This window comes from Bacillus rossius, chromosome 8 (assembly GCF_032445375.1).
Source record: "Bacillus rossius redtenbacheri isolate Brsri chromosome 8, Brsri_v3, whole genome shotgun sequence".
NCBI lineage: Eukaryota > Metazoa > Arthropoda > Insecta > Phasmatodea > Bacillidae > Bacillus > Bacillus rossius.
Window position 1 is genome coordinate 44275402 of NC_086336.1, and position 18518 is coordinate 44293919.

General features: G+C 36.6%; 1 protein-coding gene across 2 annotated transcripts in view; it reads left to right on the forward strand.

Annotated features, from left to right (window-relative positions):
- LOC134534819 (phosphatidylinositol N-acetylglucosaminyltransferase subunit A) overlaps positions 1-17131 on the forward strand; it is a 29693-nt gene extending 12562 nt beyond the window's left edge. For both annotated transcript variants that reach the window (XM_063373429.1, XM_063373430.1), the window contains exons 7-11: positions 7023-7228; positions 11013-11098; positions 14292-14475; positions 15241-15331; positions 16821-17131. In XM_063373429.1, the coding sequence (XP_063229499.1) occupies positions 7023-7228; positions 11013-11098; positions 14292-14475; positions 15241-15331; positions 16821-16910 (657 nt within the window). In that variant the 3' untranslated portion in view covers positions 16911-17131. The remainder of the gene's footprint in view (positions 1-7022; positions 7229-11012; positions 11099-14291; positions 14476-15240; positions 15332-16820) is intronic.
- The last annotated feature ends 1387 nt before the right edge of the window (positions 17132-18518 follow it).

An 18518-nucleotide genomic window follows, 5' to 3' on the forward strand; every position in this document is an offset into this window, starting at 1 on the left:
TCAAGAAGTGTGTGACTGAGTGGTATGTTTTGTGATCGAGTTGTAATTTTTGATGTTTAACATCTTGGCTCTCTGTATAAATGGATTGTCCGCAACCGAAATTGCTTTACATATTGTTACAGTAAAAAACTATGCCTGTAAGTACCATGAAGAAATTCAGTCAGTGTATGTTGGAGGATTGCGTAAGCAAGTAAATTTGCATACAGCAATATTGAACTACTTTAATTCTGAATAGGAAAAGCTTAAGTAAGTTTTAATATGACAGTGACACACAAGTTCCTTTCCTTTTGATTCGGGCTAAAGCATACGAAATAATTACAATTTATCTAGCGTAACCACATATTATATTTGTCGTTGTAGCAGTTAGAACCATACAGAAATGGGACCTGTAGAGTGTCAAATATGTAGTAAACAACAAAACAATACTGCCACATACATTATGAAACATAAATTTGGGCAAAGCATGAATCATAAAAATGAGATATGCCATGACTGATTTCCTACTGTTTATGACGTAAATTAGAGGTGTAGTAAATCTAAGTGAGTGATACTTTGGTCTAAATTTGGTAGATTTAAATTTAATTTGAACTTATTGTACTGTAAGGTCCCTTGTTTAAAATCACTGGTTTTTAAACAACTCCACAGTTGTACAATACATGTGAAAAAAAAATTAACAATAAGAAATCTAGTTTTATATGCACACACACTTTATATGTATATATGTAAATGCATACACATATTTACATATCAAATGTATATATATACATTTATGATTGCGACCACTACGATGCCCATTCCCTTAGCAGTTTCCATAAAAATTTTCTGTTAGCGCGCCTGCTCCCGTGTGGGTAGCATTTCAGCAACCTTTCAAGGGGTTTGTAACTGGGAATAAAGGTTTTCATACCGAAAATATTAGCTAAAACCGTACTAGAACGTGTTCGATTTTTTCTGCTTTACCCACGAGCCAATGTTGCCAAGATGATTGACCCGCGTGTAAGAACATAAACCTGTATATATTAACTTATGCAAACATTAGGAAACGTATTAGTTTCCCAAATTAAATTTTATGGTATTGGAGTATTCTGAAATATATTTGGTAAACTAAAATAGTTACAGCATTGCTCTACTGATAATACATAATCTCCTACAAAAGTTCCCATTGACTTTGTTGTGCGTCTATAAAGCGCGCTATTTTTCAACTTAGGTAATGGAATATAATTTTTTTTCGATAAAATATTACTGATTCAAAAAATATGCTTACAGCAAATACCTACTAAAACATTTTATTTGTTTATCCTATTGTTATAATAACATTAAATTTATAGCTTAGTCATTTGGTTTGATTGTTTAATACAAGTAGTTTTAACAAATAATTAATTATCTAAATTTATTAGGAAATTATTCTCCATATATTATTACTGAATAAACTTAGCAAATCATAGAAACCCCACACCTGTTAGTCTAAACGAAAATGCGATGGTTTTCCTTCACTTCAGATTTCAGTTTACTATGCGAACTACTACATTAAACTGAGCGTGTTTATTTGTCTCACTTGTTAACGAAAATTGTTAATTACAATTTATTTTAAGTAGTAGAATAAGTTAGTAACCAATCAGTATGTACGTACGTATAAAATATGTGAATCGGGACCATTTGGAATTAGTACAATACAAATAGCACATTTAATATTGTGAATTAGTTGAATGAGCTGTCTTATTTATGTTATCTTATGAATATATAATAAATAAACTACATTTGAGCAAACTTCATTAATTTTACAATTGCTCGGTTTTTTTTAATACCGCACAAATTTGTTTTATTTTTTGCAAGTGAAGTCAGGAAGATTAAATACCAAGTTCATCCACCAGGTTACATTATTTTTAAATACACCGTGAGATTTTTTATATATTTTCAGTAATTGGTTGAATGGACAATAACATGTCTATCCTAGCCCAAAAAGCATGATTTGTCGGCAAATGCGTTGTTAGGTTTTCTGTTAGTATTCTAGGTATCGTGTGAATGGAGTAACTAATTATTTCTTCTCTTCTGCTAGATAAACTTTTGCTCATTTTTATCCCCATGGGTATAATTGAAGGTATAGCATAAATTTGGCAGCTGTGTAATGGGCTTAATTTAAATGAAGAATATGCGGTCCTAACCTTCACAAACAATAACTGGAGGATTAAATTCTGAAGTGTAAGAAGTTGAAACGCCAACGTACGAAACATATGTTCCAGATTAGGTTATCAACTAAATTAAAAAAAAAAATGCTTTCTTCAAAGTCATTTAAAAACCAATTCCAAAAATTCTTTTTCATCAGAAATTATGTTTACCTTTTTTACTTGCACATACTCCCCTTTAGAACAAGGTTTTTTTTTAAACCGATATAAGTTAAATCTACGCTAAAGTTTAATGACAGGAAAATGTATTAAACTGGGCATGTTTATTGGTTCAAGCAGAGCTAGAAAATTTTATCATTCAGTTACCAGTAATTTAATAGGTCTGTACTTTTAGGTAATATTATATCGATCTTAAAAATTGCAAGACTTGTGTTTCTATAATAAGCAGATAGAGCATTATAATTTGGGAAACTGTTGGCGTAATATAGGCTTATACTGTGCGTCTTGTACGGGATAGCCTAGCGTGTGGATTATTCAGGACACAAATATGCATTGCTGTGGACAGGGAAGCGAGCGGTCGCCAGCTACACGTTCCTTATCACCACGGCCTGCTATCATTCTCTCATTCTCTGCGTCTGTCTTTTCCCCTCCTCCCGCGTTGCGTTCAAGGTCGCGTCAAGGAAGAAGGGAAGAGGAAGGTGGCCGGAGCTGTGTCCCCCCCACTCCCCAGCTGCCCTCCTCACTGCGCAGTGTTTCTTCGACTCGCCACCCTGCTTGGAGGAAAAACTACAACTCTTGAGCCCGAGCGGTGAAAAAATCGGCCACGAGGCGGGCCCCTTAAATGCCACAAAAAAGGGGGAAAAACAAAATTGTGAGTTTCTTAATGTTCACAAGTCGGGCAGGCAGCAAATGCTCTCTTTTTGTACAATGGTACCTGCGACCCTGGTTAGGCCCACCACTAGTTCATCAGAGCCTGGGCCCAGCATGCCAAGTTATGATTCATCTCAGCCAGCACCTAGCACCAGTTCACAGCTTACATCTTGTAGTACTATCCCAGGAGAGAGATATCAAGAACAAAAGCTCTCCACTTTTCTTGTAAGTGATAGTTCAACAAAAGCAGAGATAGTGTGGTCTGTTCTATGCGTATGCACGCATGCTTCAACCCGCTCGGGAGCAGCTGCAGTGGACCTTTTTCCACTTATGTTTCCCGATAGTACTATAGCTTCAAAAATGAAATTACAAAAAGACAAAGTAGCATATAGTGTCACGTATGGCCTTGGGCCTTATTTTGCTTCATTATTGTCTGATAGTGTACAGAAAAGCCCTTTTTTGCACTATCTATTGATGAAAGTCTGGATGATATTTGCCAAAAACAGCAAATGGACATTGTTGTTAAATATTGGGATTCAGAAAACAGTATATCATGTACTCGATACCTAACATCTGCTTTTCTTGAGCGCTGTACGACTGTAGATTTGCTTGAAAAAGTGCTAGTGTGTGTTGGTGAAGCCAAACTTTCCCTGGACTGTTTAATTCAACTATCTACTGATGGACCGAATGTAAATCTGAAGTTGATTTCTGATCTCAAAAGTTACATGAAGAGTACGGTTGTGACGCGAACGTGTGCCTGTCTATGACTATTACAACTGCGTTTGACACAGCTAACACGTCACAGTTACTTATATTTGAGTAATTACAGATGATATTACGAAGTAGTGTATGTTAAGGGTAATGTATGTTAACTGGCTGTCAAAGTATGGTGGTTGGCTGTACCCGTGTATGGTTAGTACCAAAACTAATAACATTTAATAATTTTAACGCAATCTCAAATTATTAATGTATATTATTGTTATTAACGTTCAAACACATAGATATGTATAACACTTGAACTGAAAACTCATGATCTAAATAAGTATGACTAGAAAGATTAGGTTCAGATTCTCCTAACGTTGTACCAGCTTTTAAATAACCTACCAAATACAGAAAGCCAGAAATGAAAGAATTCGGGTCCAGTTTTGATACTACACCGTCATTACTGAATTCTCAAGGTTTGAAACTACCTGTACCTACTAGCTCTAATTGTGGTAGATCATGTTCTTCGGCCTCACTGGACTTCCGGGTAGATTGGTGATTGGTCGCAGGAACTTGTAGAAAGGGATGCTGCAATAGAGTTCTAATCCACTACGACTGCCGTAGGCTACGACTCAGTGACTGGATCGGCGACACCAAAATGGTCCTGAAAAACGTGGTACAAGGAAAGTTCTCACCACGAGATGGCAGGAATCAGATGTAGAAGTAGCGATGCTGAAAGCACTCGCGAAACGCCTCGTATGTCGTGTTAAGGCGTATACCCTGTATTCTGAGGTAGATGAACTCAGAATTCTCCTATCTGAATACTCTGTTAACACTGTAGTATCTAACTATTGTAGCGGACACAATCTTCTTGTTTCCTTTGCGGGCACCAGGTTTTTGGCGACACATCGCAAGGGAAACGTCTTCTCTCGAACATGGCGTCTTAGAATCCTCTCTATTCCTTCCTTTTCAACCTCAACTTCCCAGGATTGTTGTAGCAACCAGCGAGCTCGCAACTAGCAGCAAGAAATACTCAGTAGTTGTAGTAAAATCCAATGTACGGTAATTAAACCTGTGTTTAACTCATGTAAAGCTTGAAGAAAAAGGAATAGGCGTCCAAAGAATAATTAAATGAAGACAATAAATTATTAAACTGCTGCAATTTCCAAAGACTAAACATGCTGGCTGGCCTTAGCTATCCCTATTAGTGTGATTGCTGGTACAACTTATAATACAAATACATATTTAAATATAATAATTAATTTACAATAAACATGAGATAATAAAATCAACCTGTAAACGGGTAACTGTTTACACGGTTGATACTGAAAAGGAACCTTTGAATATTGGTACTTGTTCATTGCACATAGTTAATGGTGCCTACAAAATGGCACATACAAAGGTTGGTTGGCAACTTAATCAGTTTCTTAGAGCATTGTATCAACTTAGAATTATCCATCTCAGCGTGCTGTTTATTCTCAGATTACTGGTTCCAGAGTATTTCCAAAAAAATTTTGTGCTGTGCGGTGGACTGAAAACTCATCTGTAATCAAGAGATGCCTGGAAATGATTCCATTTCTGAAAAAAATACCTAACAGACAAAGAGATGGAGAAAAACCCTCCCAACACCCAGAACCTTGGCATTGTGAAAACATTTTTGTTAGAAGATTCAGTTCTGGAAGCTAAACTGCATTTTTCAGCTTGAAGAATTTCTGACAAATTTCTAGAGAAATTATCCTCTTCTTCCTTTCATTCACCAAGAATTATTTCTTATGATGAAAAACATAGAGAGAAGGGTTTTCAAGCAAAGTGTGATGGATAAAATTTCAAACGCTTCTCAGTTGAAGAAGTTCAAGAATGAGAATATCTTACGAAATACTGATTCCATACAGATAGGTTTTGGTGCCACCTTCAGTCTCCAAAAAGGCAAAGGATCTTGACTCCCTGAAATTTAAGGCTGACTGCAGGAAATTTTTGTTCTCATTGTATGCCAAACTTGATGAAAAGAGTCCTCTGAGAAAGAGGATTGTATTGGGCTCAACTTGCTTGTCTCCTTCAGTAATGGTTAGAGACTCGGTTAGAGTTCTTAGAGCTAAGGTTGCCATTCAGGAACTCATCTCACACAATCAGTTGGCACCTGCTGATGGAGAGATTATTCTTAGAGAGTTCACAAGGTTTTTGAAAGCTGCAAAATGTTTCAACTGGAAAAAGGAAAGCCTTGACAAGTTCATTTTTAATTTGATCAACTCATTTATGCAAGATGCACATGTTCAATTAATCCTATTTTTCCAATGCTTCTTGATTTGTTTCCATGGAAATGCAGCAGTAGAGAGAAGTTTCTCTTTTAACAAAGATTTTTTGGTTGAAAATCTTCAAGAGAAATCTCTTGTAGCGCAAACACTGGTTCATGATCATATCTTTTCACTTCCGGTGAGTATTTTAACTTTGGACTAATTTGTTTTGGGCTAGGGTGGGAGTACTTACAATTCAGATTGTGTTATATTGCAGTACAATTACCTAATATGTTTTACTTAACTATTTTGATTATTGATTCATTTGGTTTTTCAGATGGCATTTCTTCTCTTGCGCATCAGATTAAAAAAAAAAAATGATTTTGTAATTTCGCAATGCCTCAGCAAGATGGAAGGAAGACCTAAGTAGGAAACATAACGAACAGGATGAGGTGTTAAATGCAAGAAAAAGAGCTGGACATGAAATCAAATTACTCGAAATGAAAAAGGAAAAATTGCTTGAAGAGAAAAAAGGAGAATTATTAGAAATAGAGAATGAATTGAAAAAAACTCAAGAAAAGGGTATAAACTGTTTTTAGTGTCGGTAAATAGCCTAATATAGAATATTTAGGTTAGATGATAGTGCATAAAATTTTGAAAAATTTTTGTTACACTATTTCAAAAGAGTCTAATGCATAATATATATTAAAATTTTTGGTCATAAAATTTTTTTAAAAGGTCCCAAAAAGTCCCCAAAAAGTCACTGAATTTTGCTTTTGGGATTTGGTAGACACCCTGCAATAGGAAAATTTACAACTTCATACCTTTAATGATGCACTGCAGCATAAAAAAATTGATTACAGTGATGAATAAGAACAGCAAGTACGTAGTTTTGCATTCAGTTCTATATTAAATTTTAGATTATTTTCAGTACCTTTTTTTTTTGGTGAAATGTGGGAACAAATTGAATGAAACTTATTTTGGCGAATGTTCGAAGGGCAACCGCAATATTATTTTGTGTCCTCACGGGACTGTAACGAAGCCGTAAGAGTGAGAGATCCTGTCGACCACGGTCAGCGAAGGGAGTTGGCGCGCGCAGGTGCAGTTCCTGGTGGGCGGGGACGGGCCGAAGCGCGGCCTGCTGGAGGAGGTGCGTGAGCAAGGCCAGCTGCAGGACCGCGTGGTGCTGCTGGGAGCCCTGGAGCACTCGGAGGTGCGCGGCGTGCTGGCGCAGGGCCACATCTTCCTCAACACGTCGCTCACCGAGGCCTACTGCATGGCCATCGTCGAGGCCGCTTCCTGCGGGTGCGTGCTCTCTCCTGTGCACCCTCACATCATCACACGGAGCTTGTCCTGTTTTCCCTGTCTCTGTTGTGTTAGGTCATCAGTTTTTCAAGATGACATAAATATATTACTCTAGAAATACACCCCAAGTTAAATCTTTTCCCATACACAGTTTGTGTATCATTTCCATCAATGCTATGCGACCAGCGCTTCAAGTCTGTAATATGAAACCATTATATTTTATCAAAATTTGAAACAATGTATTATTGATTGTGACCAGGTGAATGACCGTGACATTTGATTGTGCTTTAAATTATTAAAGGTGTTTCAGTAATTGTTTTTACATTTAATTAATGATGATAACAGGTACATGAGTTTGTGATTTAAGTACTGACTGGTTTTAACATTTTAATAGTACGTTGAAGTAAAACGTTATTGATCAAAAATTACTGGTTTTGAAGACACCTTTTCAATACCTTGATTTTTTCCTGTCTGCAGGAACCCTGTGATAGTCTAAAACTATGGGCTGAATTCCAATTTTATAGAATCTGAATCTCGAATTTTAATCACAAAGAGACTTTGAATCCACCCCTTAAGTCCAAATATAGACATCATAGTACAAAAATAAAATAATAAACAAGAAATTAAAAAAAAAAAATACACATAGTAATGATCACAAAACATAAACACAGCAATGCATGGAGCAACTGTATCTTTTGACGTGCCCTAAGTGAGACAATGTAGTAGATTGAAAAATTCAACTCATTGGTTGACAAAAAGGGTCACTTCATAGCGTTATAACAAAAACCCAACACCTCTTATTTCCCAATCAGTGAACACCCTGGCTGCCATCTTTCCTCTCCTGCGTTCCCCTCCTCATACTTCCAAACATTCCATGTCTTCCCTGCTTGTAGGAGTGATAACAAAGTGACCTCCCTGGCATGGCTTATAGTTAAGGCCCACATTTATATTAAAATTTATTTCATATTCCTTATGAAATCAGTGTCAAATTCACTTAGGGCACGTTAAAAAATACAGTTGCTCCATGCATTGCCATGTTTATGTTTTGTTTGGTGACAGTAGGTGGTCCAATATGCTTTTCTTGGGAATTTTTCCTTATCAGAAGACTTTCACTACTAAAATAAATTTATATTTCAGTTTGAAAACTTGTCTCATGTTAGAAACGACTGAAAATGGACTTGGTGTGATAAATGGCATATTTTGACATATAGTGGTGGAGGTGGGGGGAGTCACTCAGTCCAAGAGGGGCCATAACAAGGGGGTTTTACTGTATGTTGATGTTCACGATATTTACCTGCATGTGTTTTCATTACAATAATTTATACCATGATTATAAATTAAATAAATTGAAACCTACCTAAGACTTCAATATTTCCTACGAACACATCTAATGTATTTATATGTTATCTCGAGCTTTATGTATTATCTTAAACTTGGACACAGTACCAGTTTCCATTGTTAATCCCTCCTCATTAATGTTCTTCTTTGTCAGTACTTACAGATATGTGTTGTCATTTCAATTTTTGTGACAACAAAGTTGTCCTAAGAGTTAGTACCACTGTTGAGGAGAGTGTGAACTGAAAAAATGGAATCAGTGCCTTACTTTAAATCAATCACCTTTCGCGGTGATGCTATTAGCCACACTATAGAATTAGTAGGAACCACACTCAACCCATTACTTTTCATGGGGTTAGTTTTTGTAATTTTTATATTACAGTCCATTCTTACACTAATGACAAAAGGTTTACCTATTTATGTTAGACGAAATTTCTTACTTACAAAGGGCCATGGTTGGTTTGATGTTCAGATCACTGGCCTCCTACCAAGGCATGTCGGGTTTAGTTCCCAGTTGATTCCAGTGGAGTCGAACTCAATTTTTTGCTCGTGGAAGAAACATAGTGGACTTGGCCATGATGTGGGTGTTTTCTTAGGGTACTTCCATAACCGTACCCATTCATTCCACCATTTCTCTATTATTAGAGATAAGATTTATATATTTATTTTCAAGCTAGTATTCATTTTTAATACAGCAGATTTCTGTGTTATTGTTTTTATTTTTTGAAATCTGTTTATTAAAATAAATAGCATATTACTGAACAAATATGACACTTAAATTTTCTATGTAATTAATTTCTCCAAAACAGTCTCATTTTGACTGATACGTGATGGACATTTTCAGTATAATGATTTGTAATAAGCATGTCTAACTTTACGGAACAAAAAAAAAATATGTTAAGTGTTCCTATGTTTGAAAAATGTTCCAAAGTTGTGTAGCAGTTTGAACTGTGCGCGCCGCATCGGCCTCCGGCACTCCGCTCCCCTCCTCTTTCTCCCTCCTTTCCCCCCCCCCTCCTAGTGGTTGTTCTATGTCTACTTGTTCACCCCCTCCCTCCTTGATTGGCGCATGCGCGCGCTGCGGTGCGATGTTATAAAAGGAGCTGCAAATTGGTCAGGAGCCTCTTTCTTGATTTTAGTCAGGCTCGGTTGTCAGCTGTTGTAATCTACGAGCATGTAGTCGGTTAGGTTCAGTTTAGAACTACGTGGGTGTGCGACCTCAGGGGAAAATGTAAGTTGGTTTGAGTTGTGTGTGAGGCGGTGGCCCTTACCTTAATGTAGAGTCATTTATTCTTAAATTGGTTTGTCTAAATTCCTTTTCGGCCACCACCTTGAAAATTGTTTAGTTTGAATTAACGCATTAATGTAACTTCACTGTCAACGTGGTTTTTTATTGGTAACTGTCTCCCTCTGAGACGTCGTCGCACGTATTTGATTAATTCTCATTAATGTAAATTCCCCTGTAATTGTAACTGCACTTTGCAGTAGTTCTGACAAACGTAATCATGTAAAGTATTTCCTTAATCGTAACTGCACTTCGCAGTAGTTTTGTACAACGTAATGAATATAACATCTTTCTGTTATTTTTTAATTGTAACTGCACCTTGCAGCAGTTTGAAAAATGTAAAAATGTTTGGATTTAACTGCATACTTGCCACTGCCTTTGCTTCGCGTCAACAGCTCGTTGTATAATGGGATCGCTTACGGTGTAGCCGGCTTACCTTCGAAGCTTGTTATTAACAAGCCCGTTTGGTCTATAATCATTGTTTTTTGGTTTTAGTATCTTGCCTTGCTTAAATGGTATTAACTTAACTTCATCAGTAACCTAATGTTATGATTTTATGTTTGAATAAAATGTCTGTGTACCTGATACCATTTACCTTGATTACCTAAACTGCTCCATTCACGTAAACCCCAGTCCATGCCAGGTTCTGGCCAACTATCCCAATGTTCCAAAGCTAGACAAGCTTTACAGTTGTAATGTGAAAATGAATAACTAATAAGACTTCATTAAATTGTGGTACAAATGTCATGCTAAATAAGTTACTTTCATGAATTTAATTTTTAAAGATTATGTATTTGTCATTAGTTCAGTTTTGGTTGAAAATGCGTGATTAGTTTTATGATTTTAATTGCATTTTGGTGCTTTGTGGTGTATTAACTTGAATTTCGGAGTTATGCTATGTTTTTACGTGCTTTCAGGTGTTATTTTGGTTTTATCGCAATTCACCATATGATCTTGTCATTGTCCATTAGCATGTTAATACCGTTCGCCGTCTCTCATGACCCATATATGTATTGATGAGACAATATATTCACTCACCAGCACTCTCTTATTCATGATGTGTGGCCTCGCGAGGCGATCACAGCTCAGTTCATTCGCAGTAGAAATGCTAGTCGAACAGCTGTAGCAGGGTAATGTCCTTCAAGCCGTGGTCTGTGTCGCCAGCCTGCAGGTGGTGAGCACGCGGGTCGGAGGCATCCCGGAAGTCCTTCCCCCTGACCTCATCTACCTCACTGACCCGGAAGTGCCCTGTGAGTACCTCCAAGTGGCAAGTGGCGTGGTGCACCTCTCTCTCTCTTCGTTTGAAGCCTCTCGTTTGGTTTTTAAAATTTCTTTTTTTATATTATTTATTTAGTACTGTAGAACCTCTCTTAACCTAAGCAAAGCGGGCGAAGATGGTTTCTGTTCTGATAAACACAATTTTGGATAGTAATTAAAACATAATCTTTTAAAGATTTAAGGATAGAAATTAAGGCATTTTCAGTTTAATATTTGTTAACAAAACACGCACTATAGTACATATGCAAAATACATATACAATCTATTTTTAATTATATTTACATAGAGTAGTGTAAATTGTTTGATTGTTTAAAAAGAAAAACACTTGTCTTTCCTCTGCTTTTTCTTCTTGCAGCTTTTTCAAGTAGCAATGTCACACCATCATTTCATGAGTAAGACATTAGCAGACCTGGCTTCCTCTCTGTGATCTTTCCACACACCGTAAAACGGCCTAAAAATATTTAAAAAAACCTACTAATTTTTTTACTTTCAAAGTTTAGTACTTAGCCTAAAATTCTAAGGTATTACAAATCACAGGGCAACCTAAAAATATCAGAACATACCACATTAAACCCTATTTTATCCAAGCAATAGCTTGACAAAAAATATAACAGTCATAAACCTACTTCCAAGGCATTGAAGATCTTATTGTTAGTGCCGTCATAGCTGTTTTCTGCTACGTCCTCATCCTTATAGTATAAAGAACTTTAATTATAAAGTATCAAATTTGATGGGCCTACTTGGGGCAAAACCATGTTGACAAGGTCTCGTTCAATGAACTCTAGTTCAGACTCGTCACTGTTTACTCATTTATCTATTTCTTCTGGGTTGATCACTTCACAACCCTTGTATTTTTTCAATCACTCTGTAAAGAGTTTGGTCATCAGTTTCATTTTCATTCTTTAGGTAAAATTCAGTCAAAATTTTATTAGAGCATCTTTCTAGAGTTGGGAATTTATTTTACGCACGATTGGGCGTACCAGTACACGACGTGCTTCATGTTGATGATTTTTAAGATTTAAGGAACACAGATTGATTTGTTTGTACTAGTATCATGTAGCATTAATCTCATAAAAAAAATGCTTGGTAATGGTTTTTGAAGCAGGCAATAACTCCTTGATTTAAAGGCTGCACCAAACTTTTCACATTCACAGTAAAATATTCACAATGATGTTTCCGTCTTGCAGATTTTGAGGGTGTGTTGAGGCGTTATCAAGTAATAACACTGCCTTTCTGGGGATGTTTTTAATTTAAAAAAAACTCTACACTGGAGTGGAACTAATTGTTGAATCATTCAGTGAATAACTCAGATGACAGCTAAAAACATTTTTTGATTTCTATAAAACACAGGAAGTGCATTTTCAGGAATACAGTGAAATCTCTTTTCAACGTATCTGAAAAACAGATTTTTTGATACTTTATAATTAAAGTACTTTATACTGAACTGTTACTGAATTTAAAACATCTTGTTGGAACCTGAAAATGTATACATTTGGAGGTTATAATATCACCCGTTCGTCAAAAGTATTAAGTAAACCAAGGTTTTGACGGACAGGCGGACGGATGGAATATTCTGGGTCATCTTAATGGCTGTAGGTCATGTACCTAATTGACTGACGGGGGCGACGGGCTATTGTAATGCTGGCCTTAACTTTTGATGGCCGGATGAAATAACATCCAAAATGTTAGCAAGATACCTATTGCTATTGGGTGACCTTTCCTGTCTTATACAGCACAGTTTTTAAGTATATTTATTTGTTTAGTTGCTTCCATTACATGTTATTAACATAAAGTTTGAATATATTTTTAAGAACTGAAAATATTTAAATAACATCAGAGCTAAAAAATTGAATTGAATTATTTATTAAGTGCTAACTTTGATGATTGTAATATAATTTATCTATACAAGATAAATTTTCATTAGAATTCAATATTTTTGGTCTGTTGGCAGAATTAAAATAAAAAAGTATTTGACGGACGTGCAAATGATTGTGAATCGCTCGGCTTGTTGGCAGACGAACGGATCATTGTTGAGTCTAGCTAAACACCCATATTATCAGCTAAAGTATTTTACGGAGAAGAGTGCCCAACAGGTCATTCAAAATAGATTGAAACTGACGGAGTACTGATTAGGATAAATATGTGTCGGTAAAAATCAAAAGATTGCGCTGGTGTTAAAGTTGACAGTTTTCAGATCAGAGGGCAGAAACACGGCATGCCAGCTCCTGTGATAAGTTTTGTTCAAAACAGGTGGCTAAGAGAGAGAAAAAAACTTGGATGGATCTCGTAGAAAACATCTGGTTGCATACTCACAGCAAAGACTCCTAAAACCTAACAACCCACGACAACATATTTCTGGTGGATAATACACAGTGAACAACGACCAGATACAAGCGTGTGCGCCCCCTTCATACACACACGCACTAGCGCACACACACATGCACGCATTCACTCACTATCTCTCTCTCTCTCTCTAGTGCACTCACACACTAGCACTTGTGCTCTCTGTCTCTCTCTCTCACCCACACCTAGCCACATATGAATTTAACAGTTCTTTTTAATTGGAATCAAATCAAATTGTAGCCTTTAATTTTCACTCTATTCAAACCTATCAAATGCATTCATTGTCAATTTGTATAGGACTGTCACAATGATTTGCTTACACTTTCACTCCGTACTCAAGCTAGCCTATGGGCCATCAATTTTGGTTGTGGCAAGCATAAAAAGCACCTCACATTGGGGTGCATTTGAAAATGGCTATTACTAAAGGGATACTACCAGTAGCCCCCTCCAAAAGCATCTGGGTCCACTATTTTAGTGTTTGCTATTATAAAGCCTAGCCTCAGCTGGGTCAAGCCCCTCCCAAACCAAAATCCTAGATCCGCCACTGGATACTACCATGTTTTTCTAGAAAATTTTAAAGCCCATAGAAACCTTGGTTGAAGGTGGTATAAAAACTAGTAGATATCTTATTTGGTGTATTGATTTTTCTAACTTTTTTCTATCAAAATGGTTGATCCCCATTTGGATGCGCCGCTGACCTGGAGATTACAAACAAATAAAACAAAAATTAAAGAAGCAGTGCTAGCTGTTCAGAGAGAGTGTAATAAGTGCTGAAAGTACAGAAAAAATTGGAATGTAAGTGTGGTGTGATGATGTTGGCAGCACTGATGCAGGGGCTGGAAACTGCCATTGCTGACCTGAAGGCAGGCAGAGCAGTTCCCCCTCACGAGTGTCATCGCAGGGTGAAGTCTCTCTACAGCTGGAAGAACGTCACTCAGCGCACGGAAGTTGTCTACAACTGTGTCTCGCGGGAGCAGGGCAAAACGCTTGGAATGCAACTAAAAAAGTGAGTGATGAAATAGTTTGTTGGCATAAAAATACCATCAAACAGGTTTATTTACTATCATGATAATTCATAGAAACAGAAAAAAAATTCAGGATTTTTTCTTGTAAATTTTACTTGCAAACTAACTTGAAACTTTATTATTTAGTTAATTAGGAAAATATAATGCCACATTAGGATTAACTACATAATTTTTTTTGTTAAATTTTATTTATATTAATGGATATTCCAATTATTGGCACACCGAGGCATAAATAGTATCCATCCTATCTCTTTTACGCTATTATAGTATAGTATTAATAAAATGGCCCAGGGCATCTAATTGCCAGGAGAAAATTATCAGATTATTTTACGCAAACTGCTGCAGTGAAATAATAGTAATGCTGTGCCATGAATTTTTTCAACAATACTCGTAAACCAGGACCTTTAGTTTGTCTAGTCATTAAATTAAATACGTAATACACGTGTACTGCAAGTTTTGGCATTATAAAATAAATCTGAGATAATGCTGTAAATTAGGTATGTATTTTTAATATTATGATTTCCATGTATTTCTCTCAAACAGGCTTGAGCTGGCTTGCAGAGTCATGGCTAGGCAATGGAAAATATTATTCCATTTGACTAACCTGCAAAATTTTTACTTAAAGCTGTTGTTTCATATCATTACCACTGCTTTTTTTTTATCCCTGAATTTTGTTTTTTGTATCATAAAATAAAATGTTTTGACGATTATAAGTGTTGATATGGTGACATGCTTCTTTCTTGCAGTTATCTATCGAGTGGGGCAACACCATTCCTGTTGGTCGTCTCGCTGTGTTACCTCTTACTGCGATTCTTTGACTGGCTTGTGCCACGACAGGTAAATATCATGCTCTCTGAACAGTCATTTACGTTTAATCCATTGCATTGCTATACAGTCAAGCCTTGATTTTACCAACACTGATGGGTTACTCGGAATGTTTCAGTGTAATCAGTCTGTCTGTGCAAACCGTGACAGCCAAATAATTAAGCATTGAGACCCTCTAAAAGTAAAAAAAAATCAGATCTAAACTCTTGTTTCATACTTGGTCAAGACTCTGGCATTCTGTTAATGAACAATTAATTCATTTACACAATTGATATGCTTAGAGTAAAATAGTGTATAAAATTGTGTATACAGAAACAACCAGTGAGTTAATCAAAATTGCTACGATTGAAAAGTCTGCATTTGACTATTAACAAGAAACTGGCAAGCAACAAAACATTTAGATGGAGCCAAACTATTTTTATTTTATTTTTAATCCTAAGCATATAGCTTTACTTTGAAGTACTAATACCTAGTACATAGTTACAATGTACTTCTGGTGAAACACTATCGTACATTGCCAACACACAATCATGTGTTAATGTACTCTTAACAGACCTTAGTGAACCTGCCCATTATAATAAAAACATAGTCTGCAATAGCTTTGGTGAGTTGTTCCTGCGCTATTAATTTCTTTATTATTTAATATATTTTAACAAATATTTAAATTTTAAAGCAGTTTTTTTAATTGGTGTGTCTAAATTTATTACTGAAGCGAAAAACAATTGTCAGGGCAGTGCTACTTTAGCCATCTGAGACATGAAGCAACTGTGCTACCTAGGGGATAGGTGACTATTTGTTTAACATAACTTATCAGCATTCCACTGTACCCTAATCTTACCACAAACAAAACACACCATTTATTAGGACATACTGTATGTTTGGTGTGATTGTAAATTGTGTAGAGGTTATCTTATAATCAAAAACCGCGCGCGCGCGTGTGTGTGTGTGTGTGTGTGTGTGGGTGGGTGGGTGGTGTTGGGGGGGGGGGGGGGGGGGGGGGGAAAGAGAGAGAAAGAACTGACATCACTAATCCTTAGGTTTGTTTTTTTACTGCCAACTTGCAACCATTTTGGTTTTTTAATACCTTTTATGATTATTTTTCACTTATAATTTTTACTATGATTACTGAGTTGTGTACAAAACATTAACAAATGACATTAAATTAGGTTTTGAATCCCATATTAAGTTGTTACATATAATATATAATATTGTAGTAGTTTATTGTTTTAGCAATTAGCATGCTTTCATATATAAAATGTTCTTTAAGTTTACTTAATTTCATTCTATAATCAATCTGCCTTCAAAGAGTAGATTTAAATACAATAACAATTCTAAATATTAAAAACATCTTTGGTGTTCAGCCATCATCAACGTGTACTTGTGGCAACATATATCTGGTCCATTAATAGAAATGCAGGGGCTTTTAAGTACATACTAGTTTTAAGTTGTATGGGATAGTAATAATACAGAGACCTTATATTTGTGATTTTTTTTTTTTCAGAACATTGACATTGCTAGAAATTATGTTGGCAGCAGCACTGCATTAGCTCACACGAGGCCGGAGGCTGCTGATCGCAACTCCAGAAGATAGTGCTCACGTATGTTGAGTGACAGCAATTAACCAAAGTTTGGTGCTTCCACCACGTACCACGTACACAATACCAAAGCTTTCTGCGGACTACCAGATTTGTTCACTCAGACCAGCATGCACACAGTGCATGCATTTTGGGTGTGAAGTGTTAATTTACAAAGACTGAACTTTGTTAATGTCAGATTTTCATTTTCTACAATAAAACCCAATTGTTACAAAAACACCTCCTATTACGATTCCAAATTGAAAAACCGTGAACAATTTTTATTAAAAAGAAGAAAAAATTGTTTGAAGGAGCGAGCACTGTAATGCATTGGTGCAGCAAACACCCCCTCCCCCTGGCTATCCTCTTCTCCCTCCTTCCATAGATAATGGTTCTGTGGTCCAGGTATGTATTCCTGCCGGCCGGCTGCCTGCCTGACAGCCATTGTTATATTGGTTGCTCTTAGACACACTACCCTCTCTGTTTGCTTCTCTTATCATGACTTGGATTTGCACCTTTTGAATTCAGATTTGGTAACTTTTTGGTTTGATTTGGTAAATAATTGGTGGCGATGTGCACATTTTATGGACTACGATTTTGTTTCTCTTTATACTTGATTTTGTGAATAATTTTTGACAGCCTGCGAATTGTTTAAAAATAATACAAGAAATGATGATGATGATGATGATGATGATGATGATGATGATGATGATGATGATGATGATGATGATGATGATGATGATGATGAAACATCCTTAGTCGCTACCAGCCTCAAGATGTGTACAATGCTGACGAATTGGAGATGTTATATAACTTGAAGCAAGAGCACACACTTGGAGTGAAAGGGTGAAATGAGGAGCAAGGAACGTCTCACTGTCCTACTGTGATCCAAAGTGGACAGCAAATAAGGTGAAGCTCTGCAATATCAGGAAATTCGAGCAACCCCGTAGCTGCCTCCAACCCTGAGGACCCGGGCGAGCCACTGACAGCGGACAGAGTTCCAGCTGAGTCCCTTGATTACGTGCCTGTGTGCTCTTCTGACTGCACACTGCCATGTGATGAGAAAACAAGCAACAACTTGCCCCAGACTCCATGTTTGAGTTCATTGAGCGGATGATGATGCCGGTCACAATCCAGCACAAGTCAAGTATACACAAAGAGTATCTTGAAGACTTTTCTACAATGAAGGAGATCCTAAAAGCTGGCAAGGTCTAGACGGCGCTGTTACTGCAACCGTGGAATTTTTTTTTTTTCGACAAAGAGTGTGTGGTGAAAAAGCTGCCATAAAAAATTACCAGACCACAAGCAAGGATTTTTTAGAATAGTTGTGTGAAGTTAATTTTAAATTAATTTTCACCTGTGTATAGTAGTGGGATTTTTTTCTTTAAATACACAAATGATCATCCACCACAGCTGTCACTTTCTTGATAATTATCTGTTGAGGTTTCACTTCAGAACTGGAGATTGCTCCTTGAGGTTTTATTTTCATCTTATACTTGTCATGTACTCATTGTAAAATTCTAAAAGCAACATTAATGCCGAAATGTTACTTTGCCAGAAGTCAGTAATTTCAAGCTCTCAGCACCTCATATTAGTCACGAGAGATGCACTGCAATATTAACTGT